Source organism: Labrus mixtus, chromosome 10, assembly GCF_963584025.1.
Source record: "Labrus mixtus chromosome 10, fLabMix1.1, whole genome shotgun sequence".
In the NCBI taxonomy this organism is placed as follows: domain Eukaryota; kingdom Metazoa; phylum Chordata; class Actinopteri; order Labriformes; family Labridae; genus Labrus; species Labrus mixtus.
The window spans coordinates 8,596,548-8,620,618 of NC_083621.1; the positions used below are offsets into that span (position 1 = coordinate 8,596,548).

At 40.7% G+C, this 24,071-nt stretch overlaps 3 protein-coding genes across 4 annotated transcripts; 2 read left to right on the forward strand and 1 right to left on the reverse strand.

Annotated features, from left to right (window-relative positions):
* Positions 1 to 7: 7 nt before the first annotated feature.
* Positions 8 to 4,753, reverse strand: LOC132981848 (uncharacterized). Of its 2 annotated transcripts, none has more exons than XM_061047946.1 (9): positions 4,714 to 4,753; positions 4,440 to 4,551; positions 2,852 to 4,186; positions 2,609 to 2,748; positions 2,303 to 2,507; positions 2,106 to 2,210; positions 1,702 to 1,871; positions 1,336 to 1,477; positions 8 to 1,209 (listed from the first exon to the last, which is right to left on the reverse strand). In XM_061047946.1, the coding sequence occupies exons 1-9, from the start codon at positions 4,723 to 4,725 to the stop codon at positions 527 to 529; spliced, it is 2,904 nt and encodes a 967-aa protein (XP_060903929.1). In that variant the 5' UTR covers positions 4,726 to 4,753; the 3' UTR covers positions 8 to 526. The 2 variants fall into 2 exon arrangements, with proteins under 2 accessions (XP_060903929.1, XP_060903928.1); XM_061047945.1 differs by having other exon boundaries at positions 4,380 to 4,551.
* Positions 4,754 to 5,995: 1,242 nt separating this feature from the next.
* prpf19 (pre-mRNA processing factor 19) lies at positions 5,996 to 12,441 on the forward strand. Its single transcript, XM_061047951.1, has 16 exons — positions 5,996 to 6,433; positions 6,629 to 6,778; positions 7,741 to 7,817; positions 8,199 to 8,340; positions 8,509 to 8,582; positions 8,691 to 8,756; positions 8,856 to 8,897; positions 9,024 to 9,098; positions 9,217 to 9,292; positions 9,398 to 9,507; positions 9,670 to 9,825; positions 9,953 to 10,022; positions 10,105 to 10,278; positions 10,764 to 10,846; positions 11,428 to 11,533; positions 11,657 to 12,441. Exons 1-16 carry the CDS (start codon positions 6,415 to 6,417, stop codon positions 11,752 to 11,754), a joined length of 1,518 nt encoding a protein of 505 aa, XP_060903934.1. The 5' UTR covers positions 5,996 to 6,414; the 3' UTR covers positions 11,755 to 12,441.
* A 1,804-nt stretch (positions 12,442 to 14,245) lies between these two features.
* On the forward strand, positions 14,246 to 23,719 carry tcirg1b (T cell immune regulator 1, ATPase H+ transporting V0 subunit a3b). The gene is made up of 20 exons (XM_061047952.1): positions 14,246 to 14,417; positions 14,816 to 14,894; positions 15,001 to 15,149; positions 15,273 to 15,368; positions 15,482 to 15,543; positions 15,634 to 15,760; positions 15,890 to 15,972; positions 16,050 to 16,143; positions 16,271 to 16,483; positions 16,568 to 16,718; positions 16,831 to 16,970; positions 17,873 to 18,030; positions 18,137 to 18,227; positions 18,340 to 18,458; positions 18,570 to 18,783; positions 19,154 to 19,264; positions 19,363 to 19,449; positions 19,550 to 19,670; positions 21,510 to 21,681; positions 22,836 to 23,719. Exons 1-20 carry the CDS (start codon positions 14,301 to 14,303, stop codon positions 22,927 to 22,929), a joined length of 2,478 nt encoding a protein of 825 aa, XP_060903935.1. The 5' UTR covers positions 14,246 to 14,300; the 3' UTR covers positions 22,930 to 23,719.
* Positions 23,720 to 24,071: the final 352 nt, after the last annotated feature.

Here is a 24,071-nt window from a genome sequence, read left to right on the forward strand (position 1 = left end):
AAAGCCATTTTAGAAGTTGTAAACAAAGACTATTTATTTTTCCTGATTATTTACATAAACCATGAACAAACTGTCGTCTTTACATTTTTTATTTTTTTTTTACATCTACAAAGGTTGTCCTTTCAGTAGTTTTTCTGCATGGCTGCAGTCTGGAACTTCCCGTCTCATGCCCTCTCACCTGGTGCCCTGAAGCCCCAGGAGCGTCGTGAGCTTTTCATTTTCAACATTAAAAGCTCGCGCCTGGTTGGTGCTCTACAGGGTTACGGCAATCATGCTATTGAATTATCACAAAAAAAACTTAGAAAATAGATACAGTATGTCTCTGAAAGATAAATACATATATTTAGTAACAATATGCATACAATAATCCATTGAACTGATTGTGGACTCCTAATGACATTTTCAGCTAAATTGTATTAACATACAATTATAAGCTTTTCTTTGTAAATTACACACTACACGAACAACAGTCTTCTATTCAATCTACTTTTTTCTAAATTGAGGGCTTATTTCTCAGAGATCACGGTCATGTTATATCCCTGGTGTCGTGACAATGACCCAAGCTGGCAGAATTGTCTACAGAATCCGGGCTGGACCCGACTTCCCACACGCTTCTTTTCATCTTCTCAATGCTTTGTCTTTCTTTTTTTTCATTGTGGTGATGAACCATGTTTCGCACCAGAAAAACGCAAGCTGACGGCGACATGTTTTTCAGGAAGTATTCGTTCTTCCTCATCTCTGTGAAGAACTGCTCTGCTACTTTGCTGTTGAGCTGACCCGCTAGCTCAGGCACAAGATCAATCCTCCTGAGGATGTCCTTCTCATCTTTGCCGTTATCTTCATCTGGCTTGTCACACAAAACATAACGTTGAGATGACTTGGTACACGGATGACTGTCGTCTTCAACGTCTTCAGTGTTCGGCTCTAAAATCCATGGAAGGTGGATCTTCAGTGTTCGGTCCTTGGCGGCCTGAATGTTCTCAGGAGTTGGAGGAGCAAGACGGCCTTCGTGTGGCTGGAATGGTAGATTTTCTGGCTCTCTGCCACTGGTGTGGTTCACAAGAGCTTGTGCTGAGTCGTAGACTGATACATTGGGCAGATGTTTCCACGCCAGCAGCATATCTGCAAAGTCTCTGGGGCCTTCTGCTCTAATGTTGAACTTCAAGCTGTACACTATGCCGCAGGGACACATGATGGCAGCCAAACCACCTGATGAATAGAAAAGAATTAAACCATTAGCAGTAAGGAGCACAATATGTACGGTTAACATTTATTTACAGCAATGGCAAGAGATCGCATTAAACTGAAAAACCAAGAAAAGTGCAGAGGTCTCACCTGAAGCTCCGCAGATCTTCTCAAACACTTTGTTGCAGTCCTGTTTATTTTGCATTTTGGTCCTGAGGCGCAGAACGAGATCTATCTTGGAACCATTAGAGTCGACACCACATTCCTTACAGAGCGTACGCACTGCGTCCACCTGTGTAGGTCAAGGGAAAGAATAGATACTCGAAACATGTTTTGACAGTGTGTTATACTGTCTATTGGCTTATTGATGTGATTTCAATGTATTCAATTGCTTCCAAAAAGCCACTTTGCTTCTCTACTTCCATAAAACTGTCCTGCTCTTTCAGGTCTATAAACAGAGAAATAACCATATTAGAAACAAAATAAAGGGTTAAACAAAGTGTGTGAAAGACATACCTTCAAATTCATCAGTTGATTTGTGAGTCTGTCTTCTGTTACGTTGATGTCGCCCGGAGCTTTTAAAAACTCTGTGTTAAGCACTATGTCGGACCTCCGTGTGCCTTGCCCAATCCAAGGTGCCCAAAAATGATAGCTGGGATGGACTGTAAACGGATTGTTGCTGTCACCTGTTAGTCCGAATGAAATGTTGGGAAACCAATTCAGCAAGGTTCATCGGGTGGGACGAATGTCTTTTACATATTTACGTAGTTGTTAAACATAAGTTTCAGATAAAGAACAAGATAAGCTTTTTGTTGATGTGTTTCAACTGAAAGCACAAATTTAATCTGTCGGATTTTGACGCCGTTGCTACTGAACTGTAAATAGAAACCTACAACAACAAAACACAGAATTACACTTACTCGACGTGAGTCCCCAGGCAATCATCTCCGCGGAAACACAATCCCAGAAATCTTCACTGTTCACGTCCCCTGTGAAATCCCCCGGGACCGGCTCTACATCACCGACTTAAGAAAGACAGACACCGCCACACAACAAAGTGTCAACACAATCTCAACGTCAGCCTTTAAATTATCACGACACAATTAAAGACACTTACACGGCATGCTGAACACCCCCTTTTCGTGGCGATCCATCACCACTACAGACGGGAAGTATCCACAGTTCACACAGTAATATTTATATTCATGTGCCGTGAGAGCTTCAAAATGCAAATACGCATGAAGAAGCCGATCCCTGCTTGGCAACGGAGTCTTAAAAGTTTCTTCTAAGGCATCAAAAACTTGACCGACAGCTGTGTGAGCCTGTAAAGACAAAAAAGGTTGAATGAAGCATTCTCTGTACAAAGGCACACTGCTTCATTACATGATGTGTTCAATGAATGTGCAATATGCAAAATGTGTACCTGCAGCGAGTTCCGTAGGAAGATGCAAAGATTTAAGGTCAAAATGACACAGTCATCAAAGTTATGCAAACCATCGTGATACTCCTGGTATCTGTACAGCATCCCACATTTGCTACATTGTTTGCAGTAAGTGTTGACACCTGAGAGGAGAGGAGTAGAGGGGGGGGGGGGGGGGGGGTCAGTCTTTTTTTCGGGAGTTGACAAAAGACACGTTAACAAAAAGACAAATAGATTATACTTTACCTTTCTGAGCACCAGTCAAAGACACAATCTGCGCTTGACTTGTGATGAGAATCGGTGGGCCGAGATCGGTGTCTTCCGGACACGTAGAGCACAACGTTTCCAGGGGGAAAAGCTGCACTGGGTATTCTTCTTGTCGGACAGAAAGGACAGCGTCAGGTAAAACAGCTGGGTACCTTTTCGAAGAGTGAATGTATGAGACCATTCTCTGCAGCTGGTCATCTTCAGGAGGATATGTGATGCCCATATTTTCAGCTGATGGTTCTTCTTGTTCACTTGTGTCTGATTTCGTCCCCGTGCTCGGCTCCTTCCTGAAGAGATGCGCCTGAGTCTCGAATAAATGCCACTTGGCCATATATTTGTGAATGCACGAAGAGCTCGGCTTTGTACACGGGCAGTGCCAAGTGTCCGTTCTTTTGTCGTAAGTGACGATGACTCGTCCTAGCCGGATGCAGTAGCTCACAGATGGCTCGTAGACTGACACGAACAGCTTGTGCTCTGACTTCATGCTGACGTCGACGGAGACCGGCACATTGGCAGCGGCCGCCTGCGACTGGAGCTGGAGACACTGCCGTTTCTCTTCCTCTCCAAACCACGTGCTTTTCACCATCTCGTTTATTTTCTCTTCGTGCAGTACGGTCTGGACGGCATTTTCTTTGCAGTAGTCCAGAGAGCGGACGTGATGACACTGAAATGTCCTCATGCCTACCCTCACCGCAAAGGCACAGGCCTGTATGCACTCGTTGGAGTCGCATTTAACTTTGTGCTCTTTCCCCCAGGTTTTCTTCTGCACGTGGAGCGGCACAAACGGTTCAAGGAAAGACTTCCTCACTGCATAGATACCGTTCTCTTCATCTATGCAGACAGCATCCAGATGGGAATGTGCAGTGATGTCTTCCACGGCCTTGTCAAGGTGTCTTCTGTATATGTGTTTTCTTATATTTTTTTTCATCATTGGCACTTCACAATGTGGACAAAGCACAGTCGCTGGCTTCCCTCCGCCGACTCTGCAGGCAGGGCTGTCACGGCCAGACGGCTTCCTGCGGCCAGCCGGTAGGAGCGTGCCTTCCTGCCTCTCCGGAGCGAGAGCCGTCCGTCTCTGGTCCGGCTTTGTCGCGGCCCCTTGACCAGACCTCGAACGTGTCTCCTCCTTAAATCTGGGCACATTCTGTGGGTTTTTGGGTCTCTTTGCTGGAGGCTCCTCAGCGGGACGCCTGCAGGTTTGAATATGCCTCTCTGAATCCTGCCGCCTCACTATAGTCCGTTTGCAGAAAGGGCAGTGGAAGTGGCCGCTGCTTCCACTCCTGCAGTCCTGGTGGCATTTTGTGATGTAGAAATCTGTGAAGGCACAAGAGCATGGTGTTTACCCTGTGAGCAAAAGTAAATCACTTTATTAAAAGTAAAGTAACGTTACTATTGGTAAGCCCATGCACTTAGTAGTAGTAGTGGTAGTAGTGGTTGCAAACAAACAAACAAACAAACAAACAAACAAACAAACAAACAAGTGATCATGCTGATAGAGAGAACTAACCTTCGTATTCAACAGCATTTTTTACATGCACCGCAAAGTGCTTCAAAACCTGTGACTTACACCGGGGTTTGTACATTGCAGGGGGGCAAAGGGGGCAATGGTAGCGTAAACAGCACACCGTGCATCTTGTCACCTGTGGTCTGCTGGATTTTTTGAAAACACTGATGTGCACCTTTAGGAAAAAAAAGAATAGAAACAAAACAATCAAAGTCTGCAAAAATCACACTTTTTTTTTTTTGTTGGGCTAGCTAATATAAGCCAACAAACTTCTAAGTTGAACGCTGTCAAGTGGTGCTTTAATCGCATGTAGAAGTCAAAATATATTCTCACTTACTTTTGACTCCATTTTGAAAATCCCGATTTTTCATTTCCGTGGTCTCGCGGACCCTTGTTGCTCGCGACAGCGCCCCCTGCTGCTCTGGACCAAAGTGGATGATGATGATGATGATGATGATGATGATGATGATCAGTCATAAAATAATGATTGTTGTAGAATTTGATAGCGACATTGACGTTTAACGCGATATGACTATATTGACTTTGATAGTCTGAAAGGCTAAAGAAATCATCTGAAAGCTGATGATGTCTTGTTGGATGTTTTTGACTCCTTTGTTATTAAATGAAGACGTAGGCTACTGATTAAAATCATCGTTTCATCAAGTGCATTGAAATAAACTTAAACAGATGAAGAAAGCGAAACATGTTCAGGCCTTAGTTTTCAGAAATAGCCTAAAGCAGGGATGGGTAACTGTGGTCACAGCAAGGGCCACATTCATTTAATTCCCACTGCCAGGGGGGCCAAATTGTAGGATACAAAAACGATTACAGTCAAATTTAACTCAACATACACCAGTGATCAAATATTATCATGGACATATTTCTGGTTTTCATGATTTCATTGCAGATTTTGTCATGTTTTTCTTCATGTTTCCAATTAATTGAAGTGTAAAAATTGACCTGAGGGCCACGTTGAGGGTTGATGGGGGCCGCGTGTGGCCAGGCAACGTGGACTGTCCAAAATCTGTCTGTCAGCTACATCAGCTGTTGCCTACTATCTTGTTTTACTAGTGTCATCTATTAAACTTTATAACTAAACTGTGCTGAATGTATGTCTTTGTCTCTCTAACGACTAACTATGCTATCTGTTCAGAAGAATGGCTGATGCAGATGCACAGGGTCAAAGGTCTAAACCTGGTCTAAACCTAAACCAGTGAGAAAGACGCCAAGCAGGACGAGGGAGCAGGGAACTTATGGTGCATTCATGTAGTGTTGGACACATCGGAAAAACGAGTTTCCGAGTTTTAAAATGCATTTGATGAACACCTGCTCAAGTCGGAACAACTCGGAAACCCTGAAAAGAATTAGGTCCCGACTTGACGTTAAAATCGTCATCAAATGTATTTGCAAAATGTATTTTTGTTCATGTTAAAATATTTATTTTTTATTTTTTTAATTAATTCGCGTATAGCACATCAACTATTTGCTCAAATATAACTTTTAATAGTTACATTTCACTGATCTTCTTCGTAGCATCGACGCTTTTTGCGCTGTTGTTACAACACTCCGACTTTCAGAACTGAAATCACGTGAACACACCACGGAACACACGAAGAACGACTTCCTAAACTCGGAAACTCAGACCACCCGAGCAGCACTTGAATGCAGCATTATTCATTCAAACAAAACCATTTATAATAAAACTTTTAACTGTCGTATGAATTTATTTATTGAGTAGCCTAAATCGGGTATTTCGTGAATATCTAATTTGTCGGTAAACTGTGTGACCGACAGGCTTTTGGTGACGAGAACAGAGCAGTTGTGTTTTCCGCCGGTAGTGGGCGCTAGAGCACCAGTGAGTCTTTGTAGCGCAGAGACCGAAGAAGAAGCTCCGTTTGTAGCGGCAATGAAAGGACAGCGTGCCACTACTAATATAAGTGAAACATAAGTTAAGTGTACATTAACGATAATCACTATCGAAGTACAAGACGAGTTTAATTCCATCTACAGCAGCAATTGTTAGGACTGCGTCGGGAAGATGTCCTTGTTTTGTGCAAGTAAGTGAAGTTAAATTCATTCATGTGACGGAGCCAGTGTAGGTTAGCTCGGCGATACCGCGCTAATGCTACTAGCTAATTTAGCTAACGTTAGCGGCCATGCAGTGCCGCCTTCTACTCGTGATAGTAGCTCGGGTTCGTTGTGTTTTGTGTATCAGGTGGATATTAATTTGTACATTAATTTTTTTTACTCAGTTTCCAACGAGGTGCCGGAGCACCCGTGCGTCTCTCCGGTGTCCAACCAGGTGTTTGAGCGCAGGCTGATCGAGAAGTACATCGCAGAGAATGGGACGGACCCGATGAACGCACAGCCCTTATCTGAGGAGCAGCTCGTAGATATCAAAGGTAAGTGTGTCTCTACATGGACCGGCTGCAAATCTAATCTAAATGTATCGGTCTATTTGGAAACGAAACATCTTTTTTTAAAAGTAAAAGTCAAAAGATAGTCCTGCAATAAATACCTGCAAGGGTTAGTGTTTATTTTACATACACCTTTAAAACTTCATGGTGGCAGTATTATTATAGTTTTTTTATGGAAAGGCATCAGTTTTAATCATGTGTACTTAGTATTATGTATACTGATAGAAGCCATCATAAATGATCTGTTTAGCAAATATTTGGATTGCTGTGTAATGGTAAATGGACTTGAGCTTCTCGCTTTTCTAGTCTTCCGACTACTCAAAGTGCTTTTACACCGCAGGTCACACCTACACATTCACACACTGATGGTAGTGATGATCGCTATGTAGTATCATCCATCAGAAGTAACTAATCCCATTCATACACCACCACTGAAGCAGTGGGAGCAATCCAGCGTTAAGTGTCTTGCCCAAGGACACACGTTGCCCAGCTGGGGATCGAACCCTCGACCTTTCCGGTTGAGAGGCGACGATGCTACCAACTGAGCCACAGCCGCCCCCCGCCGCAACTATGTTCATAACTATCATAAACTAAGGTTATGATGAAATATTCCCCCACAGCATCTTCAATGCTTGGTTGTATTGCTTATGTTGATCTAAAACACCCAAATATCCAGTTTATCATCTGGCAACATAAAAAGCTGCTTATCCTCGAGCCTGATAAGACCAAACAAGAATGATGCTGTTGTTGCTTTGAACATGAATTAGTTATCACAAATTAATCAGGAATTTATATTTACCTCTTGTTCTTGTAAGTGCAGTAGTGATTATAATTTAATGTCAGCTTTAGTGATGCACAAAGGGCTGCTTTGGCACTTCTAGGTACCTGCCTGATGAATCCTCACAAGAGACTGCTTTCATTTGAACGTGTGCAACTTTTCTTTTCAGTGTCCCATCCTATCAGACCAAAGGCACCGTCGGCAACAAGCATTCCTGCCATTCTCAAATCACTTCAAGATGAGTGGGTAAGTCTAGCTTTAAACGGAGGCACAGCACATCCCACAAATGCATAAGAAACTGTACTCTACAAGTTACCCAGGTTTTGGAATAAACTGTTAACTTTATCTATCTAAACCCTGTCGACAGTAAAAACTTAACTGGAGCATATTTAGAATGACCGTTCATTAAGTTGACCACAATGCAATACATATCCTGCCATTGCTCTGTTATCTTCTGACATGTACAATACACACAAAAAATGAAAATGTGTTGCTCCATATTGTTTTATTATGAGGAGAGTCAATTAATGTAAATGATTCATTTTTTTTTTTGTCCTTGTGAATTACAAGTTTAACAATTATTGGAAGAGTTCCCTCATCTTGCTTTCATCCTCTTTCCTGCTTTAGGATGCTGTTATGCTTCACAGTTTTACTTTGCGGCAGCAGCTGCAGACAACTCGCCAGGAACTGTCACATGCCCTCTACCAACACGATGCCGCCTGCAGAGTCATCGCTCGACTCACAAAGGAGGTCACTGCTGCAAGAGAAGGTGGGTTTTGCAGCAGCTTGTTGTTCTCCACATTGCAGGACATAAGTCCGCTCGGGAAGCACACTGCTTTTATATGATCACCAACTCTCTGCGTAATATGTTACATGACAACACAAGCGCATTGTGTCAGATCATGTTTTTATTATGAGGTCTTTTTCTCATTTACAGCCCTTGCCACACTGAAACCCCAAGCTGGATTGGTTGCCCCTCAGGCAGTCGCTGCCTCTCAGCCAGCTGCAGTAGTGAGTGACTGACTTTTAATTCTGGTCAAATAGATCCTGGACAAAATGCTCTTCAAACATTTTACAATCCCTCACCAAACCTTTCTGTGTTTGCCTTCTGTATCACAGGGTGCTGGTGGAGAGCCTATGGAGATTAGTGAACAGGTGGGAATGACCCCAGAGATTATCCAGAAGGTAAGATCACTTTCTTAGACATCATTATTATGCTGTAAGCGATCCATTCCTCTCAAAAAATAAAAATTGTGTTATAACATGTCATTTTCCTGTATGCAGCTCCAAGACAAAGCTGCCATCCTCACAACAGAAAGAAAGAAGGTATGCTATTGCTTTTACTAGCTTCATTACAAATTTCTACAAAAAATATGTTGATGCGCTTTCTTTAAATGTTTTACTGTGCAATATACTGTCATATTTCTTAAACTGTTTACTGTATTTCTCTAGAGAGGAAAAACCGTCCCAGAGGAGCTGGTTAGAGCTGAAGATCTCAGCAAATACCGCCAAGTGGCTTCACATGCTGTAAGTAGAGAATTGTCTTTCTGGATTTAAACTACATTTTTAGTTCAAATCACATGGTTAAAAGAGACGAGTACTTTTTGTGTCATGATTGTCAACGTGGTCTCTCTGTTGCCTTCAGGGTCTTCATAGTGCCAGTGTTCCTGGTATTCTGGCTCTGGATCTGTGTCCCTCAGACACCAGCAAAGTTCTTACAGGTATAATATTTTTGTTCAAAGCTTAGGTCAATATTTCAGTTTCCTAAAGGCTTATGAGCTGGTTTAAGATTTATAATTTAATATGAACTCTTTTATTATCTTCAGGTGGAGCTGACAAGAATGTGGTGGTGTTCGACAAGAACGAGGAGCAGATTGTTGCAACCCTTAAGGGTCACACCAAGAAGGTCACCTCTGTCATTTACCATCCATCCCAGGTAACTATAGCTTTTCGTTGTTTGACATCAACCTGTCAAATCTATCTGCAGTAAATGAATCCTTTTACTCTCCAGAAAACAACGTTTAAAGGATCTGCTATGACTGATCTGTTTTTTCATATTTTTGTTTCACTCTCTTTTCAATCCCTTGCTCCTCTCTAGTCCGTGGTCTTCTCTGCATCTCCAGACAACACCATCCGTGTGTGGTCCGTCACCGGGGGCAACTGTGTCCAGGTGGTTCGTGCCCACGAGGGAGGTGTCACTGGACTCTCCCTTCATGCTACTGGGGATTACCTGCTCAGCTCCTCTGAGGATCAGGTGTGTGAACAGCATGATGAAATCCCGACAAACCTCTTTTTTTTTTACACTGAAGTCCAAAGTGATCTTATCCCTGGTTTGCCGAGTAACCACTATAACTTTTTCCCCAATGTTCCCTTCTCTGCAGTACTGGGCCTTTTCTGATATCCAGACTGGTAGAGTCCTCACTAAAGTTACTGACGAAAGTGCTGGCTGTGGTGAGTGCCTCAATGTTAATGTGTTGTTTGCAGTCTGAAGAATCCTCATTTCCAGGTAATAATTATTTCCCCCCCCTTACAGCTCTCACCTGTGCTCAGTTCCATCCCGATGGTCTAATTTTCGGCACTGGTACGGCTGATTCTCAGATCAAGATCTGGGATCTGAAGGAGCGCACCAACGTAGCCAACTTCCCGGGTCACTCCGGTCCTGTCACCTCCATCGCTTTCTCTGAGAATGGTTACTACCTGGCCACAGGTGAGAGATACCTGAAGTATTTGAATTGCTATTCTTAAAACGTGGGTGTGTGTGTTCAAGGGACTTGGGTTTATCCAAAGACAGAGAACATCACTTCTTTCTGAAGTCTATTCACTTAATCAAATCCATTTTCTACACAATTTGTGCAATTTTTCTTATCTTTTGACAAGTGAAGGGATTATTTATGGTTTACTATCACTATCTTTCTTACTGTATTTAATTGTTGTCAGTTTTTTTATGTACATTTTGCCATCTGTTGCTTGATTACTTTTGGCCTCTATTGTGAGCCTATGTAACAACTAAATTCCCTCTATGGGGGATCAATAGGGTCTATCTCATGTTATCTTAGCTTACCTGTACACTTACCTATAATTTCTTGAAATTCACTTTCATCGTTAGCTTTTGTTTTTGCACTAGGGAGACCTAAACTGAATATAGATGTTCATTTAAATATCTTAAAATCCATCTCTGTGTTTGTACTCCAGGTGCCCAAGATAGCTCTGTGAAACTGTGGGATCTAAGGAAACTGAAAAACTTCAAGACCATCACTCTGGACAACAACTATGAGGTAAAACAATGGACCAATTCTTCCTGTAAAATGAAGTAGTGAAGACACTTCAGGAAATGATTTAGTTGGGCAGAGTTCAATGTTGCTGTTGGTCCTGTGCCCTCTGACAAACACTGATTATGAAGATAGAGCATGCAGCTTTTCATAGCAGAGAGACTGTTTGATGTCTGGGTACTGGAGTCTTGCTGTCAGGAGAGAAATGAGAAATCAGTACCACTTCTAAATCTTAAAAACTTCAACTTACACATATAAATAAATAAGTAAAGGACCAGACTCTTTCCCAAATGCTTCCTGTATAAGCTCTGATTTAAGAAAGCCACCGTCTGGGTAAGCTCTAATGCATTAGAAATGAAGTGATATTTAGCATTACATCAGTGAGACAGCTAATAAACATGCTTCACATCACTTATTTGATGGCTTAAAGCGGGAGTCTGATAAATCTTTATACAGCAGAATTGTACTTTGAAAGCATATTTACTTGATTCACTTTAAATTGTGTCTTTAGATAGGATTGAAACACTGACAATAAATGGAACAATTGCACATTTTTTCACTTTTATATGTTTGTTATTCCGTTTCAGGTGAAGTCCCTTGTATTTGACCAGAGTGGTACTTATCTGGCTGTAGGAGGCTCTGATATCCGCGTCTACATCTGCAAGCAGTGGTCTGAGGTCCTCAATTTCACAGGTAAAGAGAGGGGAAATACCTCTTAAATCTATCTTGATTGTTAATCCAGTCTGTGTATTGTACGGTGTTGACTCTTAGGAAGTAGCCCATCTTTAACCATGTTTTTTGTCTCTTTGATTTTAGACCATACAGGGCTGGTGACTGGAGTGGCCTTTGGAGATAATGCTCAGTTCCTGTCCTCTGCAGGAATGGACCGTAGTCTCAAATTTTATAGTTTGTAGAAATGGGGTAAATTTAGAGTGGCTGGAAGAAGGTGATTGAATGAGACTGCTCTATGTATAAACAGTTGCTGTCTTGGACATTGACCTGTAATTTTATAGAAAAAGAAGTGGAAAAAAAATCCCTGCTTACTTTGCTTCATTGGTGCATTTGTCCCATTAAATGGTCTGCTATATAAAACCACAGCAGCATGATTAGACTTAATGTTTGTTGGCAGTTTGTCTAAAATGTACATGATGTGAAATGAGATACAAAAGCCAATTTAATTTTACTGTCTGACTTTCCACCAAATATGACTTTACTGTAGTATTTTCTTTTCTTTGTGTGTGGTTGGGCGGGGGGGGGGGGGTCTCAAGTTGAAACAAGTTCTAAGCATTTTCAGCACCTGCTATGACCACAATCTGTTTTGCTTGTTAATGTAGATCAGCTTCATTACAGTATCTTTAGGTTAAGATGAAGAAAACGTGTAGTAGTGAACAGTACAGCTTAGTGGAAAAGAAAAAAAAAGATTTGAGATTCATGTTCCTCTTCGCAAACTGTATCCGCCAATCATCTCCCTACAATTGTTTCCTTCTTTTTTCATTTGTTCCGTTGAAGTTTTTTTTTTTTCCAATTGTATATTATACTTTTCTTGCTATTTTCCCCTTGCAACTCTAACATTTTACAATAAAATATCTTTTGTATTTCCATTGTTTGGTCCCCTATGAGTTTTATGAGTCTCCTTGCCTTCTTTTGAAAGTAACAGTTTTAGATGTACTGTGCAGCTTGACCCTACAAAACTGTATATGCATCTGCAAAAGAAAAGTTTGTTCTCCCCTGAGATTTATGTCAAGACCTATACAAAGTTAGATTTTATCTACTGAAACTAATAATTTACATACTTATTATATAATATAAAAACAAACTGAAAGCTCAAGTGTTCATCTTTTCTTGTAGAAAAAAATAATTTTTTTAGCCAATTTCACGTCGTTTTCGATGCATTTTTCTATGTGTATTGCTTTTCATCCGTGCTGTGTTGTCCAATATGTTTTTTTACTGAGGGTACAGATAAGAGGATCAGACATAACCACAGTTCTAGTTAGAGTTAAATGAGAGTCATGCCTTTCATTAGTTCATTATGTTGTCGCCTAGCAACGTCTGTTTAGCAAATTAGCAACTACACACATGATATATATTAAGTTTTCATGGAAGAAGAATATTCTATGACACTCAGCTAATGTTAAGCGTTTTATACAAGCAGCGTTTTATATGTTTTTACCACAGGCTGTGAGGTTTTAAACGCCATCTAGGTCGATGAAACTCTGGACCTCTCGTGGCCAAAATGAGAGAATGCACGTCAACCGTCACGTGAGGGCCCAGTAACGTGACTCAAACGGGAAGTGCTGAGCAACAGACGCGGTGAACTTCTCATAAACACGTCTGGTTCGTCCCGGTTAACAGTAACCGGGCTGACCGTCAACACGGCTGCAGAACCAGAGAGATAGCGTTTTGGAGTGCAGTGGAATCAGGGTGAGCAGACAGGTGAGAAATGTAAGCGTGTAGCGTCACTTCGTGCTCACATTGTCTAACACTGACGGAGCGCTATTGTCTTGACAGATAATTGAACCCTTGTGATACTTTTCTTCTTCTTAATGACATTCCTCTAACCAGTCGAGACAATCCTCTAGGGGGGATGTTGACATTGTAACGTAAACTACTCTTTGTTTGCCAATATTTAACCCTGTTTTATTATCATTGGGTGCAACTCAAAACGAAACTTAAACCTATTTCTGTGCTTCAGCTCAAAAGAGGTCAAATTATAGTTATGGAGAAGTCGCTCCAACTTCAAACGACATGTGCATTGTAGAATGATTGTTTTCATGTTCAAATTAGTAACACACATTTAATAGATACTCTCAGTTGTTGGTTTGCGTACATACCTACCTATAGAGGTGCGGTTTTATACAGCTGCCAGTAAAAACAATCCCACCTCCATCGGAAGAGTGAAATGTTCAGATTATCTTGGAAAAGGTGTTTATTCAAGTCTGGGTCATTTTGGGGGTTGTTGTTGTTGTTTTAGGTTTTTTTTGACTACATGAGTCGAAATATAACCCAACAGCACCACAAACTGCAGCCTTCAAAATGATCACCAAATTAAATAAACCTCTCTTGATATAAACCCTGAATAATATGACCTTCATGAAGGTAGAATCTACTGCCGAGCTATTCTATCAAAGTGCAGTACACAAACTGGCAAGTTAAAACTGAGATGATTGAATATTTCTACATATTGCACTGTTCTTAAGTGGACTGATTTTTGCTCCCAGCGGAAAAACTGAAACCTTGTGATACTGGCAGAAACGGCATGTCTTTGCAAGACTGGAAATCCCACCTGGTCATCACAGCCAAGAGAACTTGATGCTTCCCCTTTTTTCAGTTTCTTTTAAACAGCTTCTCTAAAGAGGCTTTATTACTGATTCATTTTTGGTATTGCTGCCTGTGTTACAGCCTACTGCCCTCTCCTCATCACCTCCTCAATAACATCCCTCTTCTTCTCACTTTAGCCACTATGGGCTCCATGTTTCGCAGTGAGGAGGTGTGCCTGGTGCAGCTCTTCCTTCAGTCGGGCTCGGCCTACAATTGTGTCAGCGAGCTGGGAGAATTGGGCCTGGTTGAGTTCAGAGATGTGAGTAATTGAAACGTTTACTTGTTCATGGTCTTGTGGTGGAAAAACTCTGATTCTAATTTGAATTGGTCAGCTGATGTGTGGTGATAATGTTTTTCATGTGCAACTATTTCTCTCACTTTAATGCAATAATGTTTTTATGTGTATGGCTGACATTATAATGTATCTGTCTCTGACAACGGCCCTGAAGTTGATTTGTTCCAGCCTTTCTGTGATTGTCTTTTATTTTGCACAGAACATGCCTCGTAAGTTACTTCCTAAAATGCTAAAATGTATCAACATTTGTTTTGAGTCTCTGTGAGCCATAACCACGTTTTCCATCACTCTTATAATAATCATCAGATGAGCATGAATAACCCTGCTGCTCTCTTCCTACTTCCTCTCTTGTCACATTGTAGTTAAATCCCAACGTGAACGCCTTTCAGAGGAAGTTTGTCGGGGAGGTTAGACGATGCGAGGAACTTGAGAAAACTTTTAGTAAGCAATGACTCATTTCTCCCTACCTGTATTTGTATTTAGTTCTTTATTTTTCATTTTGATTAGATTTTTTTTTGCCCTCTCTGACCTTCTTATCTGCTCTCAGCTTTCCTGGAGCAAGAGATCAATCGCTCCTTGTCTCCACCATTGAAGGGCCCCCTCCCTCCTCCATGCCCAACACCCATGGCCCCTCAGCCGCGTGAGCTCATCACCATAGAAGAAGAGTGCGAGCGCCTGGCCAGAGAGCTTAAAGAGGTGAGAGCTTAAGCCAATCAAGATTGATGTGTTGAATTAAAGAACAACATTTGTTGTCTCAATAGTACACTATACAAAGAAGTGTTCCCTAGAGTGGAGACAGATGTGTGTGTGTGTCTATAGGTGTCAAGGAACAGAGACAGCCTGCGAGCTCAGATGACCCAGCTCTGCCAATACAGAGGAGTTCTGACCAAAACACACTCTTTAACAGCCTCACAGGTGATTAAAAGATACATTTGTTCACAATTCCTGAATCAATATTCTCATATTCTTTAGCTGTAGAGAGAAAACTGCAAATAAAAAAAGTAATTTCCTACTTTTTCCTCATTCAGGCACCACCACCTGTACTGGAAAGCCAAGGCCTGTTCGATAATCGCCAAGATGTCCACCTCAGGTAAATCTCACTTCCCAGCATTTCCAGTATTTTTTCTTCTTCTATTTTACACATCTACTCTTTATCTACTCTTTATCTACTGGCTCTCAGTTTTGTGGCAGGAGTGGTCCATCCTTGGAAGGTCCCCTCGTTTGAACGGTTATTATGGCGGGCATGTCGTGGTTATATCATTGTGGATTTCAGAGAAATGGGGGATCGACTTGAGCATCCGGACACGGTAGGAACTGAGAGACAGACAGATATTATTGCTATTTCTTTTACAGTCATAGTCTCTGATGATTTTGTCACATGAAATTTTTTTTTTTTTGAGTGTTTTCAGTACATTTGTTTGTTTCTTCCTTTGCAGGGGGAAATGGTGCAGTGGACAGTTTTCCTCATTTCCTTTTGGGGAGATCAAATTGGACAGAAAGTGAAGAAGATTTGTGATTGGTGGGTAATCAGTTTAACTTTTATTTTTTGGCATTTATTGGACTTGTTGAATATCTTTTTGTATCCCTTTGTCACAGCTTCCGCACACAGACATTTATCTACCCTGAGAACCCTGCTGACAGAGAGAAGATTCTTCAGGGGCTTGAAGGCAGAATTGAAGATATCAGATCAGTAAGTGTAGTTCATGTTTATGAAACCGTCCCACAATCACACTTCTTTGTAAATTCTTAATAGTGTAAAAATAGTTTCTAAATGAAACACATGGCCTGTGCCTTAATCTCACTTCCTTGTTCCTTAGGTGTTGTCACAGACTGAGTCCTTCCTGCAGCAGCTGCTGATGCGGGCGGTGGCTGCGCTGCCTCAGTGGAAGGTGCGAGTGCAGAAATGTAAAGCTGTTCAGATGGTGCTGAATCTCTGCAGCCCCTCAGTCACTGACAAATGCCTGATCGCTGAGGCCTGGTGTCCCACTTCCAAGCTGCCTGAACTGCAAAGTGCTCTAAGAGAAGGAGGGGTAAGACAGAATCAGAGATGTAGATGTAAAATAACTTAAGTAAGTTCACCGCTTCATTTTCACTTCAACCTTCTCCATCCTCAGAGGAAGAGTGGCAGTGGGGTGGACTCTTTCTACAATCGTCTACCGACCTCCACCCCTCCACCCACCCTGTTTCCTCTGAACTCTTTCACAGCCGGTTTCCAAAACATTGTTGATGCTTATGGAGTAGCCAGCTACCGTGAAGTCAATCCAGGTACTTTGGCACTCCACTTAAAGAGTTTCTTCAGCTCTGTGTAGAAAAATAACACGTTCAGGCTTTCCTTTTGTCTTTTCAAACAAAGTTGTGTCTCTCATTCTTTTTGCAGCCGTGTACACCATAATTACGTTCCCTTTCCTGTTTGCGGTGATGTTCGGGGATGTGGGTCATGGTTTACTGATGACTCTGGCTGCCCTCTGGATGGTCCTCGAGGAGAGGGACCCCAAACTGAAGAGCAACACTAATGAGGTAATTGAAAGGGTATTTGCTCAGAGCGATTTAAAAAATCGACATCTCACTTGCACACAAGATATTTTAAGTTGGTAGTTAACATGTTTTACTTTTGTAAGTATGTACTCGTGCACTTACAGGAACACTGTGGAGGATGTGGTTTGGTGCCCTCTGGTGCCTAAGATGTGTTAGTAACAAAAAACTAGAAGGATTACCTTTTATATGGCAAGCCGTTCAGGAAATTAATATATTGAATGAAACTTTGAATATATTGAATGGAACTTTGAATATATGGAATGGAACTTTGAATATATGGAATGGAACTTTGAATATATGGAATGGAACTTTGAATATATGGAATGGAACTTTGAATACATGGAATGGAACTTTGAATATATTGAATGAAACTTTGAATATATGGACTGAAACTTTGAATATATGGAATGAAACTTTGAATATATGGAATGGAAGTCTGTAGTGTTATTTCAGCTTCCATCTCAGTAAGAGACTAAAAAAATCCCTAAAGATGGATGCACAAAGTGCGCCCAGCAATGTTTTGTTGAGCATTACTACTCATAAGCAGTAAAAGTGTTCCAATAATTGAACTGTGATCTTGGTCTTTTGGATGACAACAATGAAACTGGTGGATTTGGATAATCGAAATCACCTTCAATTCCATATATTCAGACTTTGTTCAATATATTCAGACTTTGTTCAATATATTCAGACTTTGTTCAATATATTCAAAGTTTTATTCAATATATTCAAAGTTTCATTCAATATATTCAAAGTTTTATTCAATATATTCAAAGTTTCATTCAATATATTCAAAGTTTCATTCAATATATTAATTTCCTAAACGGCTTGCCATACCTTGATCGTGCATATTAAATAAAGAAACAAAATCTTTGTGTGTTTAGATCTGGAGGATGATGTTTGGAGGACGATATCTGATTCTGCTGATGGGCCTTTTCTCGATCTACACTGGGGCCATATACAACGAGTGCTTCAGCAGAGGCCTCAGCACCTTCAGCTCAGCGTGGCACGTTGGCCCCATGTTTGAGAAGAACATTTGGAAGTGAGGATATAATAAAAAAAAATTAAAAAAAGATGTCAAATCTCCACACACACTTTTATCTTGCCCCTCTTACCTCTTCTGTTTTATTTCTTCGCCACATTTCTAGTTCAACCGTCCTGGCAGAGAACCAGTACCTGTCCATGGATCCCGTTGTGCCAGGGGTTTTTTCCAGCCCTTATCCATTTGGCATTGACCCGGTATGGCTAGTCATATCATTAAAACTCCTCTCTCGCCTCCATCTTTTTCCACCCATTAATCTGTTTTTGTCACTGCAGGTATCTAAAATATTTCATGTTTTTATTGTCTCAGATCTGGGGGCTGTCCAACAACAAACTGACTTTCCTTAACTCGTACAAGATGAAGATGTCAGTCGTAGTTGGCGTCATTCACATGACTTTTGGAGTCTGCTTGTCATTCTTCAACTACTGGTAAGTAATCATCTTTTTCTTTGTTGATCTGTTATTATTTCCTTTACATTACAATCTGACTTGCCTTAATATATCTTTCCTTTCTCTTCTAATGTTTTGGGTCTCCTCCAGGCACTTTGGCCAGTTAAGCAGTGTCTTCTTTGTGCTGATCCCTGAGCTCTTCTTTATGGTCTGTCTGTTTGGCTACCTGGTCTTCATGGTGGTCTTCAAATGGATTGCCTACACTCCTGCCCAGTCCAAAATTGCCCCCAGTATACTAATCCACTTCATAGACATGTTCCTCTTCACAGACAACCCTGAAAACCCCAAACTCTACACAGGACAGGTGAGTGACTTGCTCATCTTCCTTAAAAAGACGTACACCTTTTTTTTTTAAATTCTCCTTTACTTTGCATGACATCATTATTTTTCAGCTTGCCATAGTACTTGTATTGTTTCATACATTTTATAAAATTGTGAGAAGCCACTGGTTTATTTTGTTTTTTAGTATGGTGTGAACTTCTGAACTATGGCCTTATTAAATCATCTGGAAGTCTGTTGTATGCTATGAAAAATGAGCGTCAGGAGTTTAAGTATATGCTATTTGCAGTACTTGAAAACCACTGCTTTTCTTCAAATTAGCTGGCTCAAGTCAGCATGTGTTGCCTAAAAAGATAACAAGCTGATCCCGTAACTCCTCCTGTCTTCATGTGTAGATTGTGGTGCAGAAGGCCCTGGTACTGCTGGCTTTGTGTTCTGTCCCGGTTCTACTGTTTGGGAAACCCACTTGTGAATATATCACATTCAAGAACAGACGAAGACAGACAGTGAGTCTGTTTTTCACAGAACTCCTTTTAACAATTTTTGGTTTTATAAGCTGGATGTAATTCTGACGTTTACCCCCCCCCCCCCCCCGCAACATCAGGAGGAAGACAGATGTCCACTTGTGGCTGAAGATGGCTCCATAAACACTCGTCAGGGGGAGGTAGAAGGGGCTGCAGCTGAAGAGGAGGTAGGAGAGAAACAGAAGTGCCTTAATTCACAAAAAAAAAAAAAAATAAGGACAGTGATTTACTGCTGTGGTTGCTGTCTTTGAATTGTTTATTCTGTAGGAGTTCGATGCTGCAGATGTATACATGCATCAGGCTATCCACACCATAGAGTACTGCCTGGGCTGCATCTCCAACACGGCCTCTTACCTCCGACTCTGGGCTCTTAGTTTGGCTCACGCACGTAAGTAGCACACATGCCAACATACACAAATGCTACAATTCTACAATTCACTTAGCAGACGCTAGTATCCAAAGTGAAATACTAAAAACACCACAATGCTCACATGGTACACTCACAGGAAGACTAGACTCAATCACACTCATTGTCCCTCACTTATCAATCTGGTGTAGAAACAAGCGCAGATTTGGGTGTAGAAATCATCGTACGACAGGTTCCACGTGGGACCTATGAAACGTGCGTATCTTGCTGATCACAGCGTACGCAAGACTGGGTGTTGATAAGTGTGGCGGCTGGAAACGATCGTCATTTAAATACCACACCCCTATATATTCACGGTTTAGCTGTCCTCGCCCCCAGAGTTTACGGCATGGAGATACATAATACAGCAAAAAAGAGAAACGAGATATGACATGAGTGACACCATAACAGAGAAAAGTAAAGAGGAATAACATTGTGTTGTCTGGCAGCCTGAAATGTAGGATTAAAGAGCTTCAGAAGAAATGCGCCTGCATGGAAATCTCAACAGCGTTGGTGTGGATAACCGAACTCCAGCAGAGTTTTTAATATTTAATTTAACATCCGTGATATGTAACGTACATAATCTAGGCTATAATATAATAAAGTTTTTATACTTTTAGTTTAAAAAAAACCTGGTCAGACCATACAATCGCTACAATGTAGCCTAGTGTTGCGGGTCTTAAAAGAAGCAGCACCCGGACCGGAGGACGCCAGCCGGACCTCACCTGAAATAATCCCAGTGGTACAGGCGAACCTGCATCTGTGTCGGATAACGTCAGCTGCACAAATCGGGCGGCGTGCTTGCCACTAATGACACTTTAAAAGAGAAGAGAAATCTGAAACGTCCTGCATCACATGAATTAAGTGTTTGATCAAACGCTGTCTAATGTGCATTTGTCATCTGATTAGCCTTCTTACCAAACATAAGAATTTAACACTTGCATACAAGAATGTCCTGACTCCGTTTTACAGCCCCGGGGTTTCTTTATTCGTTATTATGTCACATGTAGTCTCTGGCCTATGTGCGTCTGCTGTGCGCAATTACGCATGAGGCACATCAGAGTTTTTATTATTTAAATCTCCGGACATACCGAATAATTATGATCTAATGTTGATGTTCTGTATTCTTAAATATTTCAGAGGCTAAAAGTTGTATTTAGTATCCTCTGGTAGTTTTTCTGTCCTTCTTAAAGTAACTGTTTTTAGTTTTTCTGTTTTAATTTGTCTCAGTATTTTCTGCAGCGATATTCCTGTGCGCATGAACGTTTAACATGTATTTACTGAAAGCAGCCTCTCTAATCTTTAATCTTTAAAGTAAATCGATTAAACAAACATAAATTCATCAAATATAACACACAACTAAATAAATCACCTGACAGCTCGCGCTACTCAACATTATATAAAAAGCGATGTAGCATACAGAGATCGTTTGAGGTGAAGTGTAATATAAAATACATTTTAGATATCTTATCTAACAGTAAATCTGTGAACCTCTATCTATCCGTCTTAACAAGCACTGTTATAGTATGATCTAATTATCCTCCGACACACTGCGTTGCGCTGCAAGTCCACACTGAGTTGAAAACGTGCGTACACGAGCTGAGACCTGGCGTGGGATTTGAGTGTACCCTCTGCTCACGTCCAAATTGATAAGTGCTGAACTTTGCATGGAAATGACCGTACACCCATTTTTCTGCAGTACGTACGTTTGATGATTGAGGGCCAGTGTGTTCCTTTTTTTGGCCAGTTATTCATACATACGTGGTGTATTTTGTTCCATGCACTGATGGCTGTCTGACGGTGACTTATTTATCTCCACAGAACTCTCTGAGGTTTTGTGGGTGATGGTGTTGCGTATTGCTCTGAAGTGGGAGGGCTATGTTGGATCCATTGTCCTCTTTGTGGTTTTTGCCTTCTTTGCTATGTTGACCGTCTCCATCCTACTGGTAATGGAGGGACTGTCAGCTTTCCTGCACGCGCTCCGTCTACACTGGTAAGAATGGGAAGGAGGAGGAGACTATGTGGGGAAAATATGTTTAAAGTAATTCTTAATGCTTAACAATTTTATTTGTAAAGTTTTAATACTATGGCTGCATTTCTGCAGTTTTTCCACAAGTCCATGTCTTAGGGGGCGTAGTTTGTCTGTTATGTGATTATGAGCCTACAAGACACTCGAGTACATCTCACATACTACCCTATTGTGCAACCTGCGCTACTGCCTGTTAATCAACATATTATTTAAAGGGGACATATTATGAAAAATCCACTTTTACAGTGTTTCTGAACATTTATTTGGGTAACCTGAGTGTCTACCGACCCACAAAATGTGAAATTAATCCATCCAGTCCTTTGTTTGTAGTCTGCATAAGTCTTACAACACAGAGAAAAATGCTCTGTTTCTAATTCTCTCAGTTTGTGATGTCACAAGCTGGATTCTGGTAAAAAAAAAAAATACCCTCCCCTCCCCTGGTATCTCCCCCCATGGACTCGATCCCCAGCCTAGAACAAAACTTTTGCGCAGGTCTGCCATTTTTATTCTACAGAGGATTGATGTCTACGGGGAAAACTCAGGGGGGGCTCATTGCATTTAAAGAGACACACACACCAAAACGAAGCGTTCTGAGAGAGCTGGTTTATACAGGGTCACAAACCTCCTCTGGTGCTTGATTCATGTTATATTTTGACCAAAGCACAGCACAGATGTTTCATTTAGACCACATGGGACTGTTTGAAAAGGTGGAGAAGGGGGATAATATGTCCTCTTTAAAATAATAAAAAATAAAAACATGAAATGCTACTCATCAGTGGAAGCTAAATCCTTTAAAATGAAAAAAATAAAAAAACATTTAGATGTTTCTTGTGAATGAATTACATCTCTGAGTTGTCATTGTATGGTTTCAGAAAAAAAGATGCACATGCATTCTTGGACAACTCAACACATTTTTTTTGAATGACTTTTCATTTTTAGGTTAACATTTTGGTAAAAGAGTGTTTATCATGACAGCGGTGCCATACAAATCTAACAATGTCAGCCAATCATTAATATCCTACTTAAAAACAATACTCTGCTTTATGTCTGCTGAAATGACCTGGACAGGGTACTTAATGGAAAACTAAAGATATGGTTGTTGACTGTCTCTGTTACAGGGTGGAGTTTCAGAACAAGTTCTACAGTGGATCAGGCTACAAGCTGAGCCCTTTTTGTTTCTCATCTCTGATCAATGCATCACCTCCTATATGATCGACAAATTGTTCACTTGAGATTGGCAAAAGGTTATGTTAACCTATGTACATAATTAACTACTTGGACTCAACTGCACACATCAGATTTACTGCCTGTCTTAACAATGGTCCTCTATTGGGTTATGAAACGGTTTAATTCACTTGAACAAAAAGCATCACGGTATTGATTCTTATTTTTGCATTGGTAGAATGAGAATGTGTCCCCAAATAATGAATTACAACGGCATAGTATGAACTGAACAAATGTACCTTTTATGGCCCCTTAATAATAATTGTTTTCACTTACTGAAATGTACTGCTTTCTAATCACATTTTGTACCCCAACAATAGTTAGTAATCATTTACTTTTTGCCTTATGAACATATATTAAAGGAGTCTATTATGAAAAGGGAAAGCACATCAATGAATGCATGTGTTCTGCAGTCTAAGGGAATGTAAGGTTGTTGACATTGCTCTTGATCATTGAGCTGTGCTCCAACAAGCCAGTCCATGAGATAATTTTTAATGATGGCAGGGAAAAATCCGAATGATCTTCATAAGCCAAAGAAACTTTTCTTTCATTGACTTGTCTTCCAAACACGACAGATATTTATTGGTGATTAAAAGTTTGTCATGTGCCTTACTTGAACTGAGTGCTTGTATAAATCCAATCTTTCGGACAGATCAAAACATCGTCATCATGCCGCTAAGACATGTACCGGTATCCATTTTTGTCTGACCGTTTGCACTGTAAAAATTGAACAAATCTCAGCTGAAAATTAAATATGATTCTCTTGTCATTCATTTTACCTGTTGCATAGTCATGCTATTTATTGTCACGTGTTAGATTGTTTTTCTTCAATGATGATGGTACAACAAGCATTCAAATCATGAACTGAAAGTGACAGTACGACCAGTAAGACTACGTAAAAAGTCTATTACAAGATAGACGTGTAGCATTCAAAGAGTTACCTAAATTGAGTATAAAGACTTATCAAAATAAACTGCATAATAAGAAGGAAGTACAAATATACAACTATAATCAACTCTCATGAAAATACAAAGAAATCAAAAGTTCCTCTGAAATTTATTGAAGTATAAACAGAGAAATGAAAGTGCAAGTTCAAAATTATAATTGTTATATCCACTAAATTACTTGAT

Coding starts and splice junctions, on each gene's coding strand:
- LOC132981848 (XM_061047945.1), bottom strand. Junction 2,211..2,302: donor GGGGGTGTTCAGCATGCCGT/GTAAGTGTCTTT, acceptor GTCTTTCTTAAG/TCGGTGATGTAGAGCCGGTC. Junction 1,872..2,105: donor TGCCTGGGGACTCACGTCGA/GTAAGTGTAATT, acceptor TCGGACTAACAG/GTGACAGCAACAATCCGTTT.
- prpf19 (XM_061047951.1), top strand. Junction 8,583..8,690: donor CCTCTCAGCCAGCTGCAGTA/GTGAGTGACTGA, acceptor TCTGTATCACAG/GGTGCTGGTGGAGAGCCTAT. Junction 10,279..10,763: donor TGGTTACTACCTGGCCACAG/GTGAGAGATACC, acceptor TTTGTACTCCAG/GTGCCCAAGATAGCTCTGTG.
- tcirg1b (XM_061047952.1), top strand. CDS start 14,301: ATGGGCTCCATGTTTCGCAGTGAGGAGGTGTGCCTGGTGCAGCTCTTC. Junction 15,544..15,633: donor CGCCAAGATGTCCACCTCAG/GTAAATCTCACT, acceptor ACTGGCTCTCAG/TTTTGTGGCAGGAGTGGTCC. Junction 16,484..16,567: donor GTGCTCTAAGAGAAGGAGGG/GTAAGACAGAAT, acceptor CTCCATCCTCAG/AGGAAGAGTGGCAGTGGGGT.